General features: G+C 43.5%; 1 protein-coding gene across 1 annotated transcript in view; it reads right to left on the reverse strand.

Moving 5' to 3' along the window:
• Nucleotides 1-12,063: 12,063 nt before the first annotated feature.
• Nucleotides 12,064-26,311, reverse strand: part of LOC8025011 (diacylglycerol kinase epsilon) — a 39,782-nt gene continuing 25,534 nt past the window's right edge. The window contains exons 10-11 of the mRNA XM_029987792.4: nt 23,742-23,853; nt 12,064-13,957 (exon numbers count right to left, since the gene is read on the reverse strand). Coding sequence (XP_029843652.2) covers nt 13,832-13,957; nt 23,742-23,853 — 238 coding nt within the window. The 3' untranslated portion in view covers nt 12,064-13,831. The remainder of the gene's footprint in view (nt 13,958-23,741; nt 23,854-26,311) is intronic.

The raw sequence follows: 26,311 nt of genomic DNA on the forward strand, positions 1-26,311 counted from the left end.
AATTCAAGAAACAAAATTTAAAAATATGAAACTGGACTATTTTACAACCACAGAACTGAAAGAAATCATGTAAAATAAGTCTGCTTCATTAATTAACCCTATGGGAGTCAAGTTGCTTTTCTTTAGATTTTTTTTTTTTTTTTTTGTGGTTAGGTTTTGTTTCCAAAGGAATACTATATAAGGAAAGGGTCAATACACATGTAAAGTGCTTGCAAGCTGCTTAGGTTTAGAAGCATCAAATGAAAATATTGAAGGCAAAACACTGTCGCCTTTCTTGCATTGGTTTCAATTTTAGTATGTCCGCTTCCGCAATATAACAGCCCCTTTCGATTCCTAACCGGAGGTACTTTGCAGAGCTTCTTTATCGGATAACGAGCTCTCATTTTCTGAGTTTAATTCCGAAAAGTGTTAGAAGTGTTAACTGGAATAGTCAGTGCTTCCTTTGGCATTACCACTAGAGCAGCCAGTATGTAAAGTGAGCATCACGTGCGCGGTGCCTCTAATTCAGAATATATAAATAGTCCAGCAAACCGAAACATTCTGCAAATAAAATGTTTATAGTTCTCCGAAGACATAACAAATTGCAACGCCTCCCGCGATGCGCTAAGCTTCGCGTTTAGGCGGGCACTTTCAGATATGTAATCACCACCGCACATGTACAGCAACAGCCGTCGAAGAGGCAAGGACAGTTATATTAGGAGCAAAAAAAAAAAGAACATTTAACACTTAGCTACTATAGGTTACAAGAGGGCTAAGGTAAGTGTTTCCACTGTAGCATATGCCATATCCAGGCTCTTGAAAACTGGTTTCAAGTCAGCTGGGAAAAAAAAAATCTTTTTTTAGTTTAGTAATATATTTTAGACCTACTAGTATATTGTGCTCTGAGACACCTACCGAGGGAGACTGAACAGTCATGCCTTCAGCCCTAGGTTAAACTGTAGTGATAGGAAACAATAACCTAGGCATTTCTTTGTCAGAGCAGTAAAAGGGCAAAACTCACACCGAAAAGAACACCGTCTCAGATTCTTTTAATGGAACATACACAATGGTTATGTTCACCAAGTTCAGGAGACGTGTACAGAAAAAGTATGAGATTCTGTCCCCCACATGGTGCTACCTGTACTCGGCGTCAAATATTTTATGCTCTTTTGTCAAGCTTAGCATAGCTTCCACAGTGCTCCAACGTGTCTCCTTCGCACAAGAGCAAACGTGAGTGACACGCACAACAAAACCACATATTCTGGCAGCAGAGATGCTGCAGCCTTCTTGAAGCTGTGCTATCCATGACAATGTTGGACAAAATAGTTCATGTGAAGTATAGAGCAATTAGATATGGTAGGTTTACAGATTATCACATTCCTTTTCTTCTTGCAAAACAATTGTTGTATATATGTTTCGTTGCGGTTGGCAGGGCAATCACCATTTTGGCTCCCTTAATTTCAAATCCACTCTGAACTGACAATGTGTAAAACCGGAGCCACCCTACTGGCTGAAGAGCATTCTGGGAAACAACTGCTAACAGAGACGCAGGTCTCGGTTACCTCCATCGTACAGCAGCCAACCAAAGACTCTACGCCTTGCACTTCACTGCAATGTGCCTTGACGTAGCTTCCGTGTGTTATTCTACAAATGCAAGTGATGCATTAAAAGCATATATTTCGTTTAGCGACTTTATTAGACGGCAACTTCAAGGCGAAAGCAAAACCATGTCGCAACAACAAAGCCGAACACGCCACCTATCAACATACGCTGCTTTCCTCCCCATCTTGGCATGTTTGTTTTAAACTTTAATAGACTTTGAGGAGGGCCAGCACCAAGATTAGCTATGGGCTTTCACAAAGTCCTTGTGCTCTACCTTTCATTCTGAAGTCATCTTGTCTCACTTTCAATGCTGCGACATGGTTTGCTTTGGTCTTGAATAGCTAAGCGTGGGATTAACCTATAAAAAGAAAAGTATACTTACTGCATATGCGTAATATGCACACGTGGATCAATCTACGAAGGCTACAGCAAGGTACACGTCCGTCGTGTCTGTGGCTGGTCGTGGTACGATGAAGCAAATCGAAACTCAAATTTTTGTTGCCAGTTGTTTCCTAGAGTGCCCCTCAGCCACTAGTGGCATTCAGTTTTACAAATTGTCCATTAGCCACATGCAGTAGATCACGGTGATGTGCCATCGCACCAAAAGCATTTCTCGTTAATGTCAACATCTTTGTATCTCCATGCACAATCAACTGCTCGACCTTTGTATCAGCACCAATCACCTAAAATATCTTTTCGTTCCTTTTTCTTGTCTCAAAAGTTGTTCTTCAATACAGCCGCCACACCAGAATTCGTCAAAGCGGGAGGCAGCATCTACTGGATGCAGCGCAAACCCTGCACTCATTCATTTTCCTCACTTTTTTTTGTTAAGAAAGAATACTGCAAGAAAACAAAAGAAAAAAAGCTTATTTGTACACTGTTGTCACACATTAACAAAAATGATTGGTGCCTGAATACAGTGATCAAGAACAGGCGCAAGACAATGTTGGTGTACGAGAAACTTTTTTTATAGAACAACTTGTCACCATAAATTTGGATGGTCTCCCTCAGAGCGGAGAGATTAAAAACAAAATCCGCTGGCAAATGGAGCCAAGATGGTGGCACGTTGCCCACAGAAGAGAATTTTGGTACTTTGGAGAGCTTTCTAGTGACCCTATTAGTTCTATCTCTGTCAATTGTAAAACAGGGCAGAATCCAGCAACTGATGAAAATTGGGTCCTTTAATTTGTTGAACCATCTGCAGCTCACACAGAACCCTCTTCAATGTTTATGACTTTTAGGGATGCTACACATATATACTTCTATATCACATTACAACACTCAATCTGATTCGTTGTGGCCTACTCTGTCCACCCAATACTCCCTTTTCAAGAGTCTGTGCAGGCACAGGCAGAGGCTTGTGGCTTTAGAAAGTGGCCTTCTTGTGGGAGTGCTCACACAAAGAAAGCACGTCCCAAACCTACGCTCTCGCCTGAGCATTTCATAGCGCTTCAGACAACTTGCGAGACAGCTAAAGGTGCTGATGAAGTTATGACAGATTGATAACTCTTGCGAATAGACTCTTGAAACTGTCAAAAATATTAAGACGCAATGTATTCAGCATGATTAAAGTGATAGTCGCTTAGAAAACTTTGTAAGCCAAACAGATTGTGTGCTAAGGAAAAGATACTCTCCTTAGTTTTAGACTTTCAGCCTAGCAGACCATGCAAGTACATAAACCTTATTAAAGGCACCTGCAATGCTAAGTATACTAATGCATAACAAATAACATGTGTAAGATATGCACAAAGCTCAACTAGCCTAACATTGGCTATACTTAATCTGAGAATCTTTCTGTCAGTCAGAAAACTTGTAGATGCACTACTAGCGCCTGGTAACCGTGTCTCATCAACTTCCAAGTTTGTACAATACAATGTTCACAATAAATAACAATGCCTGCATCCAGAACACTTGCAAATACACAGAACAAAAATTGGAAAGGGTTAAAACCGCATTCTAAACGTAAATGTGATTAAGATCTCAACTGAAAAAATGATTGAACAGAAAATTTCTGCCTGCCAAAGACACATACATATGCAGAATGAAAGAATGGGAAATGTTTAAACAACCCTGAAAATGTAAAGGTGGTTGAAAGTAGGGGTGTGCAAATACTTGAATATACGAATCCGAATCGGATAGCAAGTTCTCCAATAATTCGATTCGCGAATCCAATTCCCAGTATATTCAATCACACAAATATTCTGTGTATATTCGGCGTAAGTTGGCGGTTCACACGGAGTCAACCGACAAAAGACCCGTTTTTTCTTGCGTTTGTAGCATGTAGTAATGTTGGACAGGGCATGCGAGAAACACATTTTAATCTGACCTTCGCACCACGATCTAGCGCACAGGCTAGGAATAAATAATGAATGCCACAAAGCTCATAATTGCAGGTCTAATCACGATCGTCATACAGTCAAATGAATTGTTGGGATGCTGGAGTAAACGATGCTGCACCATGCCTTATTTTCTTCACAAGAAAAAGCCACTTTGTTTCGAATCCAAGCATCGTTGCAAAACACGCTCGGCACGCTTCACAGAGATTGGCAACCGCAATACCACATACTAGTTATAGTCACATTGACCATGCTGGAAAACGACCATCATCATTGTTTGAACGTTCGAACCTAGACAGGCCAGAAACGCCAAAACGGAACAGAACAGAAATGGAACAGCATTAAAGGAGAGGGAACAACTGAAACCAGGGAGGAGATCATGAAGAGCATTTGCAATTTAATGGCAGACACCTCATGCGCATGCGTGATTTGGTGTGTGGCAAGGAGAACAGCAGAGGACGCTTGCAGAAAATCGACACTCTCGCCTCCTCCTCGCATCTCATATTGCAAAGTAGGCCCATAAACCACAACAGTGCTGGCGGTGGTGCCACCTGTAGGCCATATAGTGCACTGCTTTCTTTAGCGTTTCGCAGGCTGGAGAAGGTGGAGAAATACAAGCGGCACCACCTCGGGAGTGTGATGTGTACAGATTTTTTTCGGCTCTCCACAAATCTTTGCACGCCTGACTCCACGTGGGCATAAACGACGCCATATTTGCAAGGCGTGCTCAAAACAAAGGCTGCAGTTCCCATATCGTGCTCAATTTCTCTATCGGAAAACGCACTCTGCCAGTTTTTTGGTCCCCATCAGGAGCAACATGACTGAACGGACAAAAAGTGCTATCCGGAAGCGTTTCGTAAAGAACTCGCCTTAAGAAGCAACGTGCAAGGGCTGCGATGTGAAACTTCGAACCCCATCGAGCGCGAAAGCACCATTGGCAAACCACCTGAAGAACAGCTCGTGGGCACGGCAACTCTGCGAGAATCGCTTCAGCTGAAATGCCTTTGTTGTTTGCCATTCAGGTGCAACGGGCCAAATGACAACAAGCTTCAACGAAACTCACATACTAGCACCAATTATCGACAGTGGAATATCACCCTAAATTGAAAAAGCATTGGCAACATCGTGGAACAATGGCCCGAAGCTTAACAGTACTGTACCGACCGCAGCTGGCTTTTGTAGGCAGGGCCACTCTGCGAGAATCACGTCGGCTGAAATGCCTTTGTTGTTTGCCATTTAAGTTAGTGCTGAAAGCTATTGTATATATAGAAGTGACGATTGACACCTGTCTGTTTTGCCGTGCCCCAAAGTGTGTTTTGACTGTGTCTCATGTTGCTCTAAAATGATGTTACTACTCCTTTCTGGTGATGTCGGGCTAAATCCTGGCCCAGAGACAAGAGTTGAAAAGGTGATGCCTGAAATGCTAGAAAACCAGAGAAAAATGAGAGATGAAGTTAAGGACATAAAAGAAAATCAAACCAGCTTTCATAAAGGGATGGATAAATAGCAAACAAAATTACACAACTCGAAACTTCTGCGAAGAACAGTAATGATAAAGTCGGTCATCTTGAAAACATGTTCAAAGTGTTGAGTGGCATTATTCAGACACATCAGAATCAACTGTGTTGATTCTGCTGTGTCTTCGGCTGCGATCTTCTGATCGCAGCCGAAGGAACAATTTGGTGATCTTTGGCGTCCCCGAGAACCGGGAAGAAACAAACGAGGACCTAAGTTGAAAGTAGTCACTAAGATTTTTCAGGGTCGCTTGGGAGTCGTCGTAAAGTCGGTCGAGCGAGTGCGCCGCATTGGGAGGATGCAACGAATAAAATAAGGTCAATCATGGGGAACTTCACATACTTCAATGAAAAACTTGATATCGTCCGCAGCTGCAGAGAATTGAAGGGATTAAAAATATCTATTTCAGACGACTTTTCGCAGGCCACGATGACATGATGAAAGATGCTTTGGGAAAGTGCCAGAGCTGAGAGCGAGAATGGCGCATGGGTAAAGCTTGTTCATGCTAAGATTCAGATTAACGGTAACTTTTACTCTTGGCATGACGAGAATGACTGTAGCAGCAAACTTCCTAGGAATAGATTCGACAACTATGAAGGGTGACTCAATGACCATAAAAAAAAAAACGAGGAATTTCGACTCGTAAACCTAAACACACATGATCTAGCAAATTAAGTTTCTGAACTTGAGCTGAGCAGGAGCTAATGCTATATAACCCCACATTGTGGTGGTGACTGAGGTATGGTTACACCCCGAACTAAGTGATGGTGAACTGCTGCCATCAGGTTATAAGATGGTCACGAAAGATAGGGAAACCAGACAAGGTGGTGTGGCACAGATACCTAAAAATAATAGTGAGTATGTAGTAATAGAAGGATTTTAGAATGTTGAAAGCATTTGGTATAAAATAAACTTTTATAATACACATTATGTCATCTGCACATTTTATGGGCCCTCGGATGCTCCTATTCTAGTTTTGGAAGCAGTTCATGACTAGATTGGTAATAATATTAAACTAGGAACACGACTTATTATGGCCGGTGATTTTTATCTACCGGGAATACATCGGAACAGGTTTTACATGGGAAACTTAAATGTAAATCATATCAACGTTCCACTCAATATTTCATTTGGCAACAGTTTGACACAGGTTGTCACGGGTAGCACTCGTGAAGTTAGAAACACCAGTTCACTGTTAGATTTAATATTTCTAAGCGGTAATATACCTGGGCACGAAGAGTCTATTCACGGTGGCATCTCCGATCATAAGTTGGTATTTTTATGTTTCAAAACTACAAAAGGTCGCAAGGAGTCGAAATGCTCAATCCACGTGCCTAATTTTTCTAAAGCAGACGACGTCAGTGTGCTAGACTACCTTGAGCTAGCATTTGATCAGTTTTCAGCTTCCGATAGTGCACGTGACGTGGACTCTTTATGGGATGAATTTAAATGCATTGTTGCCTATTGCTTAGAAGATTTCATACTTATTTCAAAAGTTAAATAACAAAAAGATCTAATCTGTGGGTTACCTGAGAGATTATCCAACTGAAGTGCAAAATCAAGCGCAAGTTTCGCACAAGAAAAGAAAACGAGGAGGAGTTTTCAGAACTGCCATGCCTTCAACAAGAAAAGCTGGTTACAGCTAAGAATCACTATTTTCTGAAACTCTGCCAAATTTCATAAAATCTGCACCAAAAAAATTTTGGCATCACTTAGCATTTCGGAAAGAGTGATTTGAATACATCCTTTAGAATGATGAGGTTATTGCAGACGCAAATGACATACGGTAGCTAATAAGTTCAATTAATATTTTCACACTGTGTTAACAACGATGGTGCTTCATTAGAGAATTTGAGGTCTAATACTGGACGTACCATTACGAAAGATTTATTTATCAACCCGAGGAGGGGATATTTTCGCTCCTACTAAATATAGATATAAAGATGTCCATGGGACCGGACAAAATACCAAATGAGTTCTTTAGAAGGTATGCAGAATGAATTTTAAAATATCTTCCTATTATTTTTCAGGCATCGTTACGACATCACATACCCCGACTAACGTAGTGCGAAGGTCGCACCAATTCTTAAAAAAGGCAGAAAGCACAAAGTTGAAAATCATCGACCCATATCGTTAACGTGTACTGTGTGCAAATTATTTCAGCATATAGTGTCTAAAGCATCATGCGTGTTTTTCTAATCATCTATCCTTTTTTATCCTAATCATTGTGGGTTTCGCCAGCACTTATCCACAGACACGCAACTCATGGAAACATTTAATAATTTTGCAGCTGCTTCCAACGAGCGAGGTCAGATTGGAGCTATCTGCCTTGATCTATCTGAACCATTCAAGTGCCTCATTATAAACTACTTCATAAACTTTCTTTGTATGGAGTGAACCACAGCGTCATACAGTGGATCGGGCATATTTATCTAACCGAGTGCGGTACGTAGAAATAAACGGCACGCGTTTGAAATTTGCCAGGGTACCCTCGGCTGTCCTTAATTTGCATTAATGATATTGCGGCTGTAGTAAATCCGCATGTTACTGTACAGTTATTTGCTGATGACTATTTATTATATTCAAAAATTAAAAATTAAAATGAACAATGCAAGTTAAATATGTCTCTTAGGCCTATTCAGGATTGGTGGTTAAGATGGGAGATGGAAAGAAATACCCAGAAAACTGTGTTTGCCAGAATAACTAACGAAACTAAAAAGGCTATTTATTTTCCTTATGAATTTGGTGGTTGTCCATTAGTCGGGGTCAACAGTTTTAAATACCTGGGGTTAACAAACTGGAAAGACTTAAGTTAACTTAAGGAGGAACGCCCACCCAGAAAAAAAAATTTCTGCAAAAAAATGCTTGATTTTGAAAAATGCCATATTTACATCCACCAACATCTAGAGAGTATTCCCAGAAAGTTTCATTAGTTCTGCACTGCATACTAGTTAATTTTTTATAAATTATTTTCGGTCCACCGATGCAAGAAGAAGAGGTTGCGGTTGGGGCACTTTGAACACATTTTTTTCCGTTCCACTTTTTGTCATAAATTTCAGTTTAAGAAAACTATTGTTTGTTAATGGGAAAAGAGGAGACTCACTCATTCTTTTTCTTAACTGGAATTTTATGGGCAATGCAACTGTGGAATTGTTTTTTGACTTTTTGAATGTCTTTTATAAGAGATGTTAAGATTTTGTAAATGACATAAAAGGCAAAAAAATTATTTGATTTATTACTGCCAATGTTAGCATAAAATAAATTACTTTTTGGAAATCTTGTTTTAACAGTTGCACTCTCCAGGCATTCTGCTGCAGGTCTAAAGTAGAAAAATGTTAAGTATTATATTACTTTCCTAACCATAATTTTCCTAAACAAAGTCAGTGTGTTCTTGATAAAAAGCAAATGACTAGAGCCCTGCATATCCGCAGATATCCGGAATGAACTGGTGGATGCGGATAAAAATTAGACAAATTTTGGCGGATTGCGAATCGGATGCAGATGTCAAGGGCTGCCGGATGTGGATATCCGCGGATCCGGATCTAAATTTTTGCCCGGTGGCATTCAGTTCGTCGACTGATTGCCACTGGGCAGTTATTAAGAAAAGTTGAGATTTTTCGTCACACACAACCCTGCTATTTTCGTAACAAACTTTTTGCGTCTCGCCTTGATTACAGGGGGAGGGGGTATGGTTTGGTTAAGCGTGGCTTAGTGGATCGCGTGCTAGCTTTTCGCGCCTTAGTGAATCGCGCGCTAGGTTTTCAGCGGCTTAGTGAAGAAATGCGTTGTCGACAAAACGTCATAGGGGCATGTGCCCACGAAACATACAGAATCGACAAACCGTGTGTCCATGAAAAGTATGTACATGAAAAGTTGTAAACGAAACATATTTCCACAAAACGCGTTTCGAAGAAACAATAGGGATCCTAAAAAAGATCTGATTCTCACCGAAGATCACTTCAGTTAGTGTGTTCCATCTCATCAAAAATGCAATCTATAAAAAAAGTAAAGAATGCAGGGCATCAATCGTCCCGAGAAAGCTAGTACATTGGCAGGGAAAGAGCGGAAGACTTTCACCAGGCAGAGTGTCGCGGACTCCAAGGACGATCACATAACTGAGAGAAATTTTGCTTCGACGCGCAGTGTCTCGGGAAGACTGATCGCTTTTAATATAAATACGATGAAACTGATGATAAAATGATATCCCCATTGAATGGTGACCCAGAGATTTATTTGTACAAAAATAAGCAAACAACTTAAAAATTCTTTTTGCATTTTTCTTTTCTTTTTTCGTTCATGCTTGATGTTATGATATACAAGGAATACCTGGATTGTGAGTCGGATGTGGTTCCAAATTATGTGGATGCGGTTCGGATACGGATACAAATTATGCGGATGCGGATCGAATACGGATACAATAATGTAAAACGTTTGCAGATGCGGTTCAGATACAGATACAAAGTCTGTGGATGCAGATAGGATGCGGATAATCAAACTGTTATCCACGCAGGGCTCTACAAATGACTAATTTATTTTACAATTCATGTACACCCGTGAGCAATATGAAGATGAACAGCCCTCTTCTTGTTTTTGACGCTCCTGCAAGTTTTGGAACAAGCTCTGTTCCAGAAGAGGGCTAAAATGCAAAGTTTAGACCCCCAAGCCACGTACCATGTGAGACGTTGAGAGTTAATATAGCTTTAGAAAGCCGTAAAACAGGCAAAAAGTCAGGTAAGGTGTTCACCTTCATATTGCCGGCGGGTGTACACAGGCACGGGTGTACACTTTGCCGGCGGGTGTACGCAGGCACGGGTGTACGCTTTGCACTGCATTTTGCCGCACTTAGTAGTGTATATGCCGTAATAGGGGGCCTTAATCGTTTAGCCTTGCCATAAATTGTTTTTTCCACAGATTGTGATAATACTAGTTCTTTTTGCTATGAATTGATAGGATGTGCAAAATATTTTAATATTTTTTGTGCTTTGTTTACATGCACGTGTCTACTTGGTATCGCTTATGCCGTTCAACCGTTCACACTCATATTTACTGAAATGTTGTGGAGCAACCATGTTGGATTGCGGATCATGTTTTGTATATTTCTGCTATCTTTTATTCCCGACACCTGTTGAAGCCCCTTAAAAGCAGTGAACAGTATTTCTAAATAAATAAATAAATAGAAAAAACATTGTTTGCTGCACAGTTCGTTTGTAACAAAAAGTGAAAAGCAAGCAAAGGACAGCGGGTGCCTCACAGCTGTCTATCAAAAGTGCAATGAAGCCCGGAAAGGAGTTGACGCAGCGTAAGGGAACGGAAGTAACCACCAGGATTGTCTGGATGCCGGATCTCAACCTTCAACCGTACGACAGTGTTGAAAGTCGTGGATTCAGATAGCGAATGCATCACATGGAACCACTCCACGGGGCTCCTAGCCGCAGTACATTTTCCAGAATGATCATCCCCAAGTTGTACTCAGTCATCGTGGAGGCTGTGAAGGAACAAATGCGTGTGGACATCGAGGAAGGTGCACAATCTATCTCATCTACGAGCGACGTGTAGGTCTCGAGAGTTAATCAATGCTACATCGGCCTCACCTGCCACTGCCCGACTTCTGGCTTCGAAAGGAGAGCTTATACAGTTGCAAACCAGCTTACCATTGAAAGCCACACTGCCTCCAATATCCTGGAGTACCTGCAGACTATGGTGGACGACTAGGAGCAGTCACGGCAGAAGGTACTCATTTAAGTTGTGACAGACAACGCACAAAATGTTCAGCAGCTCTAAGAAGCTTTCTGTGTATCCCAATGCAGTGTATGGGCCATGCACTGCAGGTGGCCATAAAGGATGCCAAGGAAAGAGATTGCAGGAGTTCCTACCATTCTCAAGAAATGCCGTGCAATTGTCGACCACTACAAACACAGTGCCCAACCCACAACAAGACTGCAGGACTGCCAGCAGCGTACGGAGATCCCCCTGCTAAAACTCATCCAGGTCAAGGAAACCAGCTAAAACGGAGAACATGAAATGCTCTCCCGTCTTCTGCAGCTTAAAGAAGCTGACTGCCTCGACCTTGCCACTCCCGAGACAATGCTGCCCGACCTGGCACCACAGGAGTGAGAAAAGGTGGCTGGGGTTGTGAAAGCCCTAGAGCCAATCGCATCAGCGACCAAAGATCTGAGTAATAAAAAAATTAAAGACGTTTACGGATCTCTGTAATGAAAAAATTAGAGCACAGCTCTCACTGTATTTTCATTTTGCGACATACAGTCGAACCCATTTATAACGAACAGCAGAAAACGCTATGATCAGTTTGATAGAGCAAGTAGTTCGATATAGCAAAAACCATTTAGAACGAACTTCCACGATGCATTCGTTGTAAGGCGGGAGCTTCTCTTTCTTTCTTTCTCATCTCTTCACTTCCACCTTGTGAAAATGCACCAAAAAGCTCTTTTTTTTTTTTTTTTTTGCATGCGTGCAGTTTTTTTGTTTTTTTTATTTTATCTTCCTTTCTGAATCGCTTCTCTTCGTGGGCAAATGCTTTGGAATGAAAAGTTGTTTTTTTTCTGCGCGTGCGTGCAAAGTGTATTTTTTAGCTTTCTCCCCTTCTGAATGGCTTCTCTTCGCTCAATTTTGTTTGCAACTTGAGCTTTTGGAATTTTCTTTCTTTCTTACTTCTTTTTTGGGGGAAGGGACAGGCTAGAAGACGATTGTTTGCGCGTTTTGAAACCCTTCCCGGGAGAAAAAAGTTTGATGTAGCCCATATGTTGTTTGCAATAAAAAGTACTTTTTACATGCATTTTTACTTAAATTTTCCTCGAGTTCAATATGGACAATAATTCGCTGTGTGTGGGTTCATTCTAAACAAGTTTCACTGTACCGTGCTTTCTGCACACTCCTCCTCTTCCGTGTCGTCTGCCTCCTTCTCCATCTCCTCCTCTCCTCCTCTTGAGTATACTATCGCAACAGCATGCGATTCAAGGTTTAGGAGCATCTTTTGCACTGAAGCCTTCCAAGAAATGAGACTTTTGAGTCTTGTGAAAGCTGAGCTGCAAGACTTTCCCACCAAGAGTATCGAGTGACTGTGCCAATGTTTCAATATCTAGAGTCCACAAGGAAGGTGCCTGCAGTATCTGGAAAAACATTGAAAAGCTGGCAACAGCATCTGTAAGAAAGCACTCCTGTGGAAGGGGTAAAATTGAGGAATTTCAACGGTAGCTTCAAGAATCTACCTGCAGTAAAGACCAAGATCCTCCGACATTCTGGAAAGAAATGATCAAGTGCAACTTCCCTGGGCTGTGCAAGTCGACCATGAAGTACCTCGCCATCTTGGCAGCAAGTGTACACAGTGAGAAGCTGTTTTCCATGGCTGGTAACATTGTGACATCGGGGCGGGAGAAGTTGACATCAGATCACGTGCAACAGCTGCTTTTTTTGCAGGAAAATTCGTGAACATGTGAGCTCATGTTGAATAAATTCAGTATTCAGCATTATATTTTTTTTTCTTGATTTGATTCGGTATTTGATTCGAGAATTACTATTAGGTATTCACACACCCCTAATTGGAAGCTTAATAGTAGAAGGAATGAGTTAGCAAGCATTTCCTGCACTTCTAAAGCAAAGAACCTTTTCTCAGACAGTGGGGTTTTGAAGGAATACCACTGCTCAGTTCCTTCCCCAGAAACTCCCAAGCGAGTATTCACACAAAAAAAAAAATGGCCCTCTCTCGCTTCCAAACCTACGTCATGAGGCATTTTCGCAAAATGGAATGAACACAGACCGCTTCGCAAAGTTCCGAAAAAGCCATCTCCAGGGATACAATCCTCCCAGCACCTTACGTGGCCATGCTTGCACAAAATACCAAATCGCTTCTTCTAGAACCACAAAACAAGCTATACTTAAGAGTACTGAAACTCCACCGTTTTCTTGCAAGTGCCATCATTTTGGTGCCATCATTTTGGTGCCATCATTTTGGTGCCCAGTGCAGGGTGGGCGCATCCAGAGATCGTTGTGGTTCGGAAATGCAACTTCTTGGGCTCTATACTTTATGTCTAGAAGCTCAGGCGCCGTCGCTGTGGAGCGCACAGTCGCAGAGCTTAAAACTTCTGGCAGACGGAAAACCGTTTTGTGCGATTTCAGATAAAGCTTCAGAGAAAATGGCCTTGAGCACCAAGATGGCTAAAGCATCGATACTCTTAAGTGTAGCTCACTTAGTGGCTCTAGCTTCTTCCGTTGGGATACGTAGTTCGACGTCCAGTACAACATTCGGTATTTACAGTTCTGGAGGATAAGATCACAGTCACGTACGTCGACCAGGTATGTAAAGTTTGTGCAAGCAAAAACAGTGGGTGTCTGGCTTCAAAGACGACTTCCACAACTCTACCCACTGTTGTAACGAAATGCCCTCACAACTGGCCAGACTGGTTCACAAGCACGGAAGCTTGACAGTGGAATGTGAAGCTCAAGGTGGCCGGTGCTTGTTCCCAGGGTTCCCCATCCACTTGCATTGGCAGCCGCTCTGAGAGCTCCATCTGGCGTAAGAGAAATTTCGGAACAATTACACTCTTTACCACCTGAAATAAGGCAACCTGCAACGAGACAGCCCATAACAAGCTAATCCATACCATGTAACTGCATTCGGTATTTACTCTTAGCTCTAACAAAAGCTTCTATTTAGAGGTGTGCAAGTGTCCGAAACTTTGAATATAGTTTGAAAATGGTGACTGCTATTCCGCTCGATTCGTGGCACACTTTTACTGTCCAAGACTCAAGCTCGTTAATTAGTATTAAAAATGACAAATAATGTGTTGAGAATTCTCCAATTTCTTGCGTCACGCTACACTGCTTCGCACCAGTGCTCTGGCGTCAGGGTGTTAAAGAAGGACATCACGAGCAGGGTGTCAAACCGGAAGCAAATTGAACCACAAATTGGAACAGAACCATTGTTTTTAGCCGAACCGGAACTGAACCGAACTCTTCGCCGCCGTCTTGGAACTTAACCGGAACTGAACCGGAAAAAAATATAACGGTAACTGGTTTAAAACGGTTCACGGTAATTTTTCTTTTTTATCACAAAATGAGTGTTTGAGAGTAAAAGTTAGCAGCTGTATTTATATTTAGTGATCAAACTGTCATATACCGAATTGCAATGTATGAGAAATTGTGGGTTTTCATGGCACTTTTGTATTGGCACTATGATTAATCATGTGTCATGTGGTCACCAGCCATCAAGGTGTCAAGACATGTTGTCACACAATGTCACGTCACGTGGCCCCGCGACATAGTCGCATGACTCACCTCGTCAAGTCGACTTAAATTCAAAACGTCATTATAGTCCGTTGCAACTCAAGAAGGTAGGGCGAGGGAAAGGAAGGCCGGGGAGGAGGAAGCAGACGAAACGCTGGAGGGAGGAGGAGGTTTCCCCCTCTCTTCTCCAGCATTCCGTCTGCGTCCTCTTCCCCGGCCTTCTTTTCCTTCGCCCTACCTTCACTATGGATGCATTAGCGTTGTTGGCACCGTGACGTCACGTGCCATCACGACTCCCCATTGCGAGTCATGTGACACTGAGACGTACTCGACTGTCATGAGCCCGAGTCGAGTGCTCGGGTTCTTGACAATCTGCATCGCCAAACATTCGTGTTGACTCGTGTTCAATCAAAGATGAGAATAGCTGAACTCTAACAATGTCTAAAGTTCAACCCATGCTTTATTCTTTGCCAATCCCAGCGCATGACTATGAGGAACACTGGCGGTATATAACTAGCGTCAAATTACACCGTCGCCTAATAACAAGTTGAGGAGGAAAAAGTTGTTTCTTTTCTTTATTTTTTCTGCGTCTGCCATTGAGCGGAGAAGAAAACTGATGGGTGTTTTTGCAAGCTATCAACGTCAAGGATTACTTTTTAGCGGTGTTTACTGAAAGTACAAAAATTGTTGCATGAACCATTTTACATGTACACACCATTGTGGCACCCAAACATGTTTTCGTTTTTGCTGAACTGTCTGAGAAAGTTGTCCCCAAGAATAGAAGCATTGAAAGGACTAAATATGGCTTATTAATCTGACGATAGATAGAACTACAAGTGTGTACGGCAGGGATACCTGAACAGAAAGATTCTAGTGGCCTTTGAGGGACAGCCGAACGTCAGCAGCCACTCAAATTCTCGCAGTCTTGTTTAAACTTCACAGTTTTTGGGTGTGAAATAAAAGAAATGGAGGGTTACTGTTAACAAATGGCACAAATATAATTGTCGAATCGGTACCCCCAAACGGAGGGAGTTCCTTAAAAATTAAGCTTTCTCTGGAGGAGCATTGTCAAATGAAAAGGGGGGTTAAAAACATGCTTTGTTGTAAAGGCTCCTTTGCTCCACATCCTTGGCACAGAGCAGTAGGCATGATCCTGCAAAACTACTTCGTTCGGAAAATCAATCCTGCCAGAAAGTGCGTTTTCGTGGTGCCAGTCGCTTGCACCGTTCCTCACGACGCTGCACCAAGCAAGAATAATTTTTGTTTCTGAATACAGGGGTTGCACTGAGCGCGAACCTTCTGCAGCATGCATTTTGCACCACGGGATACGATTTTCTCAGCAAGGAAAAGTTTCTGACCACCATAATTCGTTTCAGCTAAAGTCCAGACGCAGCTGATGATACAAGCGCGAGCATGCGGCCCTGAGCAGTGCTTGCAGTGCACGATCACGCGTGTTTGACAGGGACGATGAAAGTCCGGAGCTCGCGCTTAGAGCATCGGCTTCGTCTGTAGTTAGCTAAAACGAAGCATAGCATATAGTGCGATGATGCCACGTGCAAACCATGTCACGGTTCAGTTTTCTGGTGAAATATGAAGTTCTCAACCCAATACTCCGTTTCACTTTAAGTGTGAGCGTAGCAGAAGCTAAAAGAGCCAGCTCCGGGCTTTCAGCATCCAAGTATGCGCGCTCCTGCAGTGCAAGTGGTGGTCAGGACCACATGCTCGCGCTTGTAGCATCGGCTGCATCTGGACTTGAAGAGGCCATGCAAAACGTTCCTTGCCATTTCGTTTTTTTTTTTTTTTAATTTGCATCGCTTTTGCTTAAACTAGTGACTGGGACTCTAGCAATAGATTAAGAATAAAATAAACAAGAAATCTGGTGTATTTTGAACATAACAGGTAAAAGAAGATTAAAATTTTGAGCACATTTTCTCTTGTTAATGACGTCCTTGGTCTGAACCAAAATAAAATCGAAACAAGAGCGTGCAACAACCGTTTAAACGTTCGGCCACTAAATGTTTGGGATTTGGTTTGTGAAAGTCTGTATTTCTCAAATTTTTGACCCAACAAGACGGAGTTTCATCAAACGTATCTACGTTAAAAACATGCATCTGTATATTTATTATTTTTATTTTACACAAATACCTGCTTCGCCGTTAGGCATTATGCAGGGGGGAACAAATATTTCTTTTTACAGTAAGTCGTCGTGAATGGTATTATTTAGAAGACTATCAATTATTATCTTTCTTTCTGCACATTTTGTGTATTTGCCTAAGGATCTATAACGTGAGCACACACAAATTTTTGACATACCCCGCGACCTGGTGTTTCACACTGCCAAACAGCGAACAAAAAAGCACATTCCGCAGACTCAACAGATGGCGTAGTTTCGAGTATCGTCCTCCCGTGTCGGCCTCAAGCGGTTGTGTGAACTTCGTACAGTCATATTCATTGATGACAATAACAAACATTTTATTACTGCCTGCAGACTTGACAACATAAATAATGGGTCGATCAACCTAAAAATATACATCATAAGTAAATGTGCCCCCAAATTATCTTAAATATGCTCTGCAAATCTTTTCCGACTTTATCCTCAGAGGCACGTGTATAAATGATTTGGGAGAAACCTAAAACAATTTTTTTTTTTAAAGGGGTAACGAAACAATTTTTTATCTTTTTCCTTCTTAGCTTTTCTTCTCAACCCACAAATCACGAATTGTGCCAAACAGTTCAAGAAGACAGAAAGGAAGGACTCCCCTCATGCTCGGACTCCCGTTTGTGTGCCCGGACACTGCCATTCTCCCCCTAGAAGATTAGCCCGTCGCTCAAAACTCAGACGAAAGTTGCTCTCCCCACCCCGTTCAACCCGAAGCTGACAGTGCTGTGGAAACTACGTGCTCCTTGGGCAAGCCACACTTTGCCGCGTGATCACGCTCCCTCGAGAATAGAGAATGACGTCAGGTGATGAAAGGGAGATGGCTGATTGGTCCGGCAAGCGCATAGCTTCCACTGCACTGTCAGCTTAGGGGTGAAGGGAATAAATGAGGTCCCACTGTTGTGTGACATGTGTTTGGGCCGGGTGACGCGCTTTGGGTATTGCGGATGTATCACAGTGAAAAGGCAGAGAGCTTTCGAAGGGGAGAAGCTATGAAATAGTATGCTGTGTTTTCAAATTTTTGTACTGAAAATTAGCCTTTTGACTTTCTGCCTTGTTTCTTTTGGCCCACTAAACGAAGTGTTATTAGTAAAATCCCAGCCTAAATTCAATTATCCCAGCCGAAAAATCGTTTCATGGGCCCTTTAAGCTGATTTAAATAAATTGTGTTCCCGACGCATATTCAACTTCTCAGACATATGGAAGTCTCTTGCTTCTTTTATTTCATAAACAACAATTTTATGTGTCTGCGGGCTATATGAAAACAAAGTCCACAGAGGCGTGTGGTGGAATTGTGATGATTGCACAGCAGACCGTCAGAAAGTGACCAATCAAGTAGCTGCAATGTCGAGTAGACTATGAAAAACTTCTTTGTTCTATTTAACAAAAAGAAATAGCAAAGGTGACGCTTATTTGCAAATTGAATTGACCGGCATCTTGTCAAGAACAAACCTCACACGCAAAGCTATGTGGAATATGTTCACTCCAGTATGCTCTATTTTAGGTCAGATCCCATCTGAATACGAAGGTCCCTCTTTTCTGCATGATTTTTCGCCTGCATCACGGTGCTGAGTGTAAACAATATTGGTCAGGAAAGCAAGCGTTGTGCTTGCCGCTCAGTGTTTCTATAAAAGGTAGACTGAAAGAGGTTGTCCTAAAAGGTTCCTGATATTTTGAAAATACGGTATTATTGCTTTTAGCTCAGTTGTGTCGTCATCATATATATATTGTGAAACATATAAACTATTATATAGATTTCAGGATATATATGGTGCACCCATTTTATGATTTGATGTGCCGTAATTAATTTCTAAGTGCAAGACAACTGCAGGATTCAACTTTTAATACTGTGACGCAAAGTTGTACGAATCGCGCATATTTTAGGCGACCCACCTGACTGAGAACATTTAGATTAAAATAAAATATATGAAACTGGGGTAAAAAAATAGATATTGAGTCATATATATTAATCTAGCTTTTCATTTACTGTTTCATCAAAATTAAATACCAATGCAAGTTATTTTTGGTACCTGAAAATAAGAGGACTCTATGAAAGATAAAAGGCTACATAGTTACTCGTTCCACTCTTGAAACAGTGCCTATTGCCAAAGGAACGCAGAAAATATATTTTCAGTTTAGCGGTTCAAACCGGTTCGAACTGGTTCAAACCTTTATTTTTTGCTGCCCGGAACTGAACCGGAGCTGAACCGAAAGCCGTGAACCCGGACCGAAACTGAACCGATAAAAATTTCGGTTCGACACTCTGACCAGAAGCACGAGGATGGGTCGACCTACAATCGCAGGGGCGGATCCAGGGGGGGGGGGGGGGGGGTCCTGGGGTCCGGACCCCCCCCCCCTTTTTTGTTTTTTTTTAGCCAGCCAGCTAAGCTCTCCGGACACCAGTGAAAAAGACGACGGTCCGTTTCTCAGCTTACGCGACCGCAACTATGGTTTCTTACCCAAGGGTCGTGGAAGCACGCTTGCACGACCCTTGGGTAAACAAAACCACGCGACACCGCCGTCCGCCGTTACGAAGTTTCAAATTTGGGCGAGGGGAGCAGCGGCGCCTTCCAAGGCCCAGGGCGCCGGCGAGGCGAGCGGGTCAGTTTAGAGTTTTGGTTTCAGACCGAAAACGGAACAAACAGAAATAATTATATCAAATAGATTACAATTGATTTTCATGGCGCGGTGAAGACGTTTTGTTGAAATTACTGTTAGCAAACAAAGCTTTATATTTGTATTTTTATATTAATGAGAGCCCCCCACCACCCAAGCGCGGCTGTCAATGGCGACGCTATACACAGCGCCACTGACAGTGGCGATGCTATTGTCAGCGCCGCGAAACTCGGACTGTGACCGGGGGTTGGCGCGTTGACTCGTCTCCGCAAGGGAGATCTGAGGTCCAACAGTTCGCAGACAGCTCCCCAGACGGCGCTAGTTACTCAAAAAGGTCCATTCTAAAAAGCTGTAAAAAGTCTCCGTCTCTGCACACGTCCAGACTCCAGCCTTCAGACACAGCTGCCGTACAAAAAGCAATGGGTCCTCGCGTCCACGGTGTATCTCTTCCAATAATGAATATTTTCGGATAGTCTTGTTTGAGTGTGTCCAGCTCCAGTGATGCAGCGTAAAGTGACGTCTTATTTTGCGCTAAGTGTCGGCAATTGTGAGGATTCCCAACTATTGAGTGCCTCAACCAGCCGTCTGGCGACTTAGGAGACAGGGTCCGACACACCGGACCAGTCCGAAGAACAGCTTTGGCCGGAACCACCGAAACGACAACGCACGGAGGTAGTTCCATCAAGTAAGGAAACATCCGTAGACTGTGGTTTTATTGCAGATGGGAGCGTGCCCTTGGTAACGCTGGAAGGCACTGAAAAGCTTCACTACATCTCAAACCACTTCGTGCCTCCTTTGAACTACAGCGCATTTGTAAAGCAAACTGTTACAAAAGGAACAGCGAAAAGAGAAAAAACTTTGACATTTCAGCACTCGTGGCTGGAAAAATACCGATGGCTAGTGTACAGCCCCCACCTGCGTGGCGGGCTATGCAAATATTGTGTACTCTTCTCTCCCCGAGATCCACGTGTCGCCAAAGCGGGTGTTTTAGTCAGCAAGCCACTAAATAACTTGTCCAAGGCCGGTGGCAAAGATGGCTTTCTTGAATGCCATCAACGCCTTCGCTACCACAGCGATGCGATGGCTCAGGCTATGACGCTAAGGTCAAGTTTGGACAGGCCAGATGCCACTATTCCTGTCATGATCTCTAACAAAAACAAGGAGCTGTATGAAAAGAACTTGTGCATCCTTGAGGTGCTTGTGAAGGCTGTTCTACTTTGCGGACGACAAAATATCCCTCTTCGTGGCCATCGCGACGACGAGACGAATGCGCCAACCAACCGAGGCAATTTTATTGCCATTGTCAACTTAATAGCTGAGCATGACTCGCGCTTGAGGACGCACCTCGATACAGCAGCACGAAATGCGAAGGGCACATCAAAAACAACCCAGAATGACCTGATTGATGTCATAAAAACTCACATCCAAGCATCGATTGCTGAAAAGATAGCTGGCGAGTCGCGAGTGTTTTCAATAATCGCTGACGAGGTTACCGGCCGGCACTCGAACCAAGAAATTTTGTGTGTCTGTTTACGTTATCTCGTCTTTGAGAACCAGCGAGTTCATATAAAGGAAAGCGTGATTGACTTCGTGCACATGGAGAGAACCACGGGGGCATCACTGGCTTCCGCAATCATCCGAAGCTTGGCTGCTTGCAACGTGGACATTACAAAAGCAAGGGGACAGTCATATGATGGAGCGGCAGTGATGTCATCGTCCCGGGTTGGTGTCCAAGCTAGAATCAAAGAGGCGTCCCCAAAAGCTCTCTACACTCGCTGCAGCAATCACAGGTTAAACCTAAGCATCGCAACAGCCTGCAAGATTCCGCAAGTGTGCCTCACCGTTGACGTCATCAATGAGGTATTTTTCTTCTTTGACATGTCTCCGAAGAGGCAACGTTTCTTGGAACGAGTGCTAGAGGCATACGGTTCAGAACAAGCGAAGAGGAGGCTTTGCGGTTTGTGTCGCACAATATGGGTAGAACGACACACAGCACTGGATATGTTTTATAACCTGTACCACTACGTGTGGCTCTGCTTAGAAGCTATGACTGTGCCCGACCAACACCGCCATGTTTACGCGCGAACTGACATCGAAGCTAGCACCGATGACTCACGTGACCTTCCGCCCGCCGAGCAGTGGTCCTGGGACCGCGACACCAAGATGAGGGCGGCCGGCCTACTCGTCAATCTGAAGTCATCGGATACGATCGTATCTTTTATGATTGTAAAAAATGCCTTGGAGGTCGTGAAGCCCCTTGCCATGAAGCTTCAGAAACGGGATCGGGATGTCATCGACGCGTATGGTATGATTGATTCTACCATCTCTAGACTTCGGGCGCTGCGGTGTGAAGTCGAGCAAGAGTTTAAATCGTGGTTCAACGACTCCGTCAAGCTGGCAGATCTTGTTGGGACCGAAATTCAAACTCCAAGAGTAGTTGCTCGTCAAGCTCACCGTTCGAACAATCTGTCCTCATCTCCAGAAGAGCATTACAGAACCAACACGGCAGTTCCTTTTATTGACCCCATGCTCCAAGAGATGGATACGCGATTTGCTCAGGAGGAAAGGGTAGGCAAGGCAATATTTTGCTTACTACCATCGTACATATTGAGTGATGGCCCGGACACTCTAGAGCGGTCTCTTCACGAAGAGCTTCTGTTCTGGGAAGAGGATCTCCCGTCTCCGTCATCGCTGCGGCACGAGCTCCAGGAGTGGTGTAGATTCTGGAGGACTCAGACTCTGCACAGCGTTCCTGAGGATCTTCGTGATACCTTGTGCAGCACCGACGGCGACGTGTTCCCGAACATTCGTCAGCTATTAATAATTGGATGCACGCTTTCCATTTCAAGCGCCGAGGCAGAGCGGAGTTTTTCTGCTCTACGAAGAGTCAAGTCCTACACGCGAAGCACAATGACAAAAGAACGTTTCACTGGACTTGCTCTAATGCATGTCCATCAAGACATTCCGATAGACACCAAAGCGATTTGTCTGGCGTTCATCAGAAAGCATCAGCATCGGATGTTTAGTGCATGCGTGATGTACGACTGAAGTACGACAGCAGTACCATAACAGAACTGTACATTGTTTCCATTAATCCCGTCATGTTTTTAATAAAACGCAAATATTCATTGTTCCTCTCTCAAAAAAGGCAAAGGTTTGATACAATTTATCACAACATAATTGCGGTCAATCTGTGTCGGCGCCTGTAGCACTTTCCCCAGCCAATAAGCATTTAATGGGTGAGGGAAGTAGGAGGGGGGGAGAGAGAGCAGGGAGTGATGCCCGGCTTCCGCGGTCGAATGATGGGTCTATCCCCCCCCCCCCCCCCCCCTTTCCCGGGCCCTTGCTGGACCCCCCCCTTAAACAAAACCTGGATCTGCCCCTGAATCGTATAAATAGGGTACTACAAGTCCACAGTCAACCCCTGTCTGGAGGTCGACAACTATCCAACGCTGATGACAGAAAAGATATTTGCGACCTTGGCAGAAGGTTTGCCTCAGTAGAGGGTGGGGAGGGAACGAAAGGGTATCCATGCACCTCTGTGTAGGCTTGTATGCTTTCGGCACCTTGACCTTCGTGATGTGCATGGTTGGCTGATGACAGTCAGCCAACCATGCACACCAAGTACTAATGCGGTTCAAAATGCGTGCATTTTATTTGGGACCACATTGACCTTTGATAGAAGTGATTCCGTTACAAAAGATTTCATTATAACCGGAACAACATCCACATCCAGTTAGACTGCCCGAGACGCCCAACAGACACTAAAAGAAACACTCTCAACCCTACCAAAAGAACACCCAGAGAGCTGGGAGGAATGAAAAATGGACTGCTCCACCCCCTCCCTGGCCCCCTTGGGAGGCTCCTGGTGGACAACATTAGAAACTACCAGAAATTGGTCGCCAACATCAGGGAATAAAAGGACAGAACAAAAATGTCTATTCTCCCTCCCTCTGCAGTAGGGTGGTAAGTCGGTCAAGTCGGCGATTGTTAAACATTATGCAAAATGGCGCACAAAAGACGGGGCAAAGGGAAGAGACGGCACCTGTTCGTCACGTGTGTTCCTTCTTTGCCCTTTGTGCATTTTTCACCACATTTTAGGGTCACCAAACTAATGCAAGACTTTCACCGACTAAAAGCGAGCTTTGCTCACGTAACGCTCCACCACCTATGTTCGGAATGCGAGTGAAACGATTAATAATCGACGGTACCCTTTTACTGTGCGAGATAAACTGACGGTAACAAAAAAAAATTAAAGACGAAGTGCAGTTGCTCCCAAAGTCAACCCCACTCACCCTGACTTCCCTGGCCTGTCCCAGTCTTATGGGCTCGGACATGCCGATCTGGAGTTGTGCAACGTGGAACGAGGAGTACAGGCCGATCACCTCGAGCAGGCCGTCGTCGCACCTGTCGGAAAGAAGTTCACCGAGCCCTTTGAATGGCTGGCCCTGTCTTCCGTAGTCCCTGACAAGACGAGAACAGCAGGGAGGTCTTTCAGTTGTCCCGCCTTCAGTGCGATCCTATCTTCGGTAGCACTTTGGCGTCTAGTGAGCTTGAAGAATGCTTACACAATAAAAGCCCGTCGGAAGGCGACGAATGCACGCTGGAGACTGAGCTTCCCAAAGTGACGCCCTGCCGTTCTCGTCCTGCCGTCTACCATCTACGACGTCTGGGGTTCACAAGAGTGCTTTTGAAGAGATCTTAGCTTCTTCGCCGCGCACATCACGAGGCGTCCCATGTTTGCCAGTGCAGAAATTCAGAGGCCGGCCTTAACGCTGGTGCGAGAGGTGGATGCCAAGAGCATTGCCCAAGGTTACGAAGTACCCCCGTAGGATTCTTTTCCCTTTTCGTTTGCAGTGCTAGCTATTCATCACGTTAAGGCTGGTTTGCACATTTGGGTTAGAGTGTGGTCAACTAAGTTGCAAGTACTTGGGACCACTTGTGAGAGAATACACTGGGACCCCGGCGCCATCTGGACTGAAGGTTTTGCGGTATTTGCGAGATAAGGGGCTTTATTCTACGTGGCGGGGACAGGAGGGAGCGGGACATTGCTGCCTAGTGCAATTGGTTGGCGGTGCGGAGCTGGCCAATCGCAGCGGGCAGCAATCTTCCGATAACTTGGTCCCGCTATGTACGTTAGGGCCCCCGACTTATCGACTTATGCAGCGATGCCGACTCAAAAATCAAAAACCTGTGACAGGGATTCAGAAAAGACCGCTAAAAACCGCTTGAAAATAAGATGCAGGGCAAGAACTTTTCCTAATACAATTTGGCGCCATAATAAATCGAGAAACAATTTGATAAATAAAAGAATGATGTCCCACTGCTTAATCCTGCTGTTACCGCTAGTTCCAGGTGTGCCGACATACCTCCCGACGTACATTCAACCGTTTCAATCACCCGTGCAGCACATAGTGGCAGACCAAAACTTTGACAATTAAATTCAGCCACTCTGCCAAAAGTTCTGTTCTACAGAAGTGGCGCCCGACTCGTCTGACGTCGCTTAGATCTCCCAGTATCATCTCAAAGTACAGGATCCTATTGCCCTCCGTTTTGTACTTTACTGAACCCATTTCGTCCGACAAACTTCAAAGATAATAATAATAATAATCTTTGTTTTTGTTGGGTGTCCAAAGACAGCACAAAGCCTAAATAGTGGTACATTGCTTGTCATCAAGAATAAATGCAGGCGACAAAACAAGGTTATAACAATGTACAAATAATTGACTAAAGCTTATGTCAAAAAACAATCAGATCGCTAAAAATGTCTACAACAGATTGATTCAGCTCATTGAACTCAAGTTGCATTCTCGTTTGTGGTGATATGTCATTCGAAGCAGAAAGGTAAAAAGATTCTGAAATCGATTGGATCGCAGGGGAGCATGAAAATTGACACTGCGGGGGGACATTACCCAAAAGGGTCGACTTTTGAACCTTTGACTGAATATGAATTAAATTTACAGTATATATACTGCCAGTTGCAAGGAGGAATGCAGTGCAAAGTTTCATCTGTATACATGAATTGTAAAAGAAATCATAGTCATTTTTACCAGGAACACAGTGACTTTGTTTAGGAAAGCTATAGTTGGAAAACTAATGTAATATTTAATATTCTTCAACACTAGATCTGCAACAGAATGCCTCGAGAGAGCAACTGTGAAAACAAAATTTCCAAAAAGTAATTTGGTTTATGCTAACATCACAGAGGGAAAAAAAATGTTTTGCCTTTTATGCTGTCGACAAAATCTTAACATCTTTTATAAAAGACATCCAGAAAGTAAAAATACAATTCCACAGTTGCGTTGCCCATAAAATCCCAGTTAGGAAAAATAATGAGTGTGTCTTTCTTAATGCCCCATTAACAAACAATAGTTTTCCTAAATTGAAATTTATGCCAAAAAGTGGAATGGAGAAAAATGCTTTCAAAGTGCTCCAATCTCTACCTTCTCTTTAACATCGGTGGGCCAAAAATAATTTATAAAAAATTAACTATGCAGTGTAGACTAATGAAACTGTCTGGGAATAAAATCAGAGGTGGCCAGGCTGACTCGGCCTAGGAACCGCAAACAAAACCATGAAACCTCCAAGAGCTATGGGGAGTGGGGCAAACTTTTGCCCAGAGCAATAAACAAAACTCAAACTAGCACTTTCAATCTATCCGAGTCAAAAGCAGTCCAACTGTACGTAAGGTAGCAGTAGCACAAGGCTACCAAACAACAATGTGTCTTTTGATATAAAACGCATTCCATTTCTCTTTTTGGAGAAGGGCTCGTGTGACGGGGAGGGAGGCGGATGGGTAGGGGGTAGAGAACGGAGCCGCAAGCCGCACTTTAACACGAGAAAAGCCGCATGCGGCTCGCGAGCC

This window comes from Ixodes scapularis, unplaced genomic scaffold, assembly GCF_016920785.2.
Source record: "Ixodes scapularis isolate PalLabHiFi unplaced genomic scaffold, ASM1692078v2 PGA_scaffold5__190_contigs__length_132052651, whole genome shotgun sequence".
Taxonomy (NCBI): Eukaryota; Metazoa; Arthropoda; class Arachnida; order Ixodida; family Ixodidae; genus Ixodes; species Ixodes scapularis.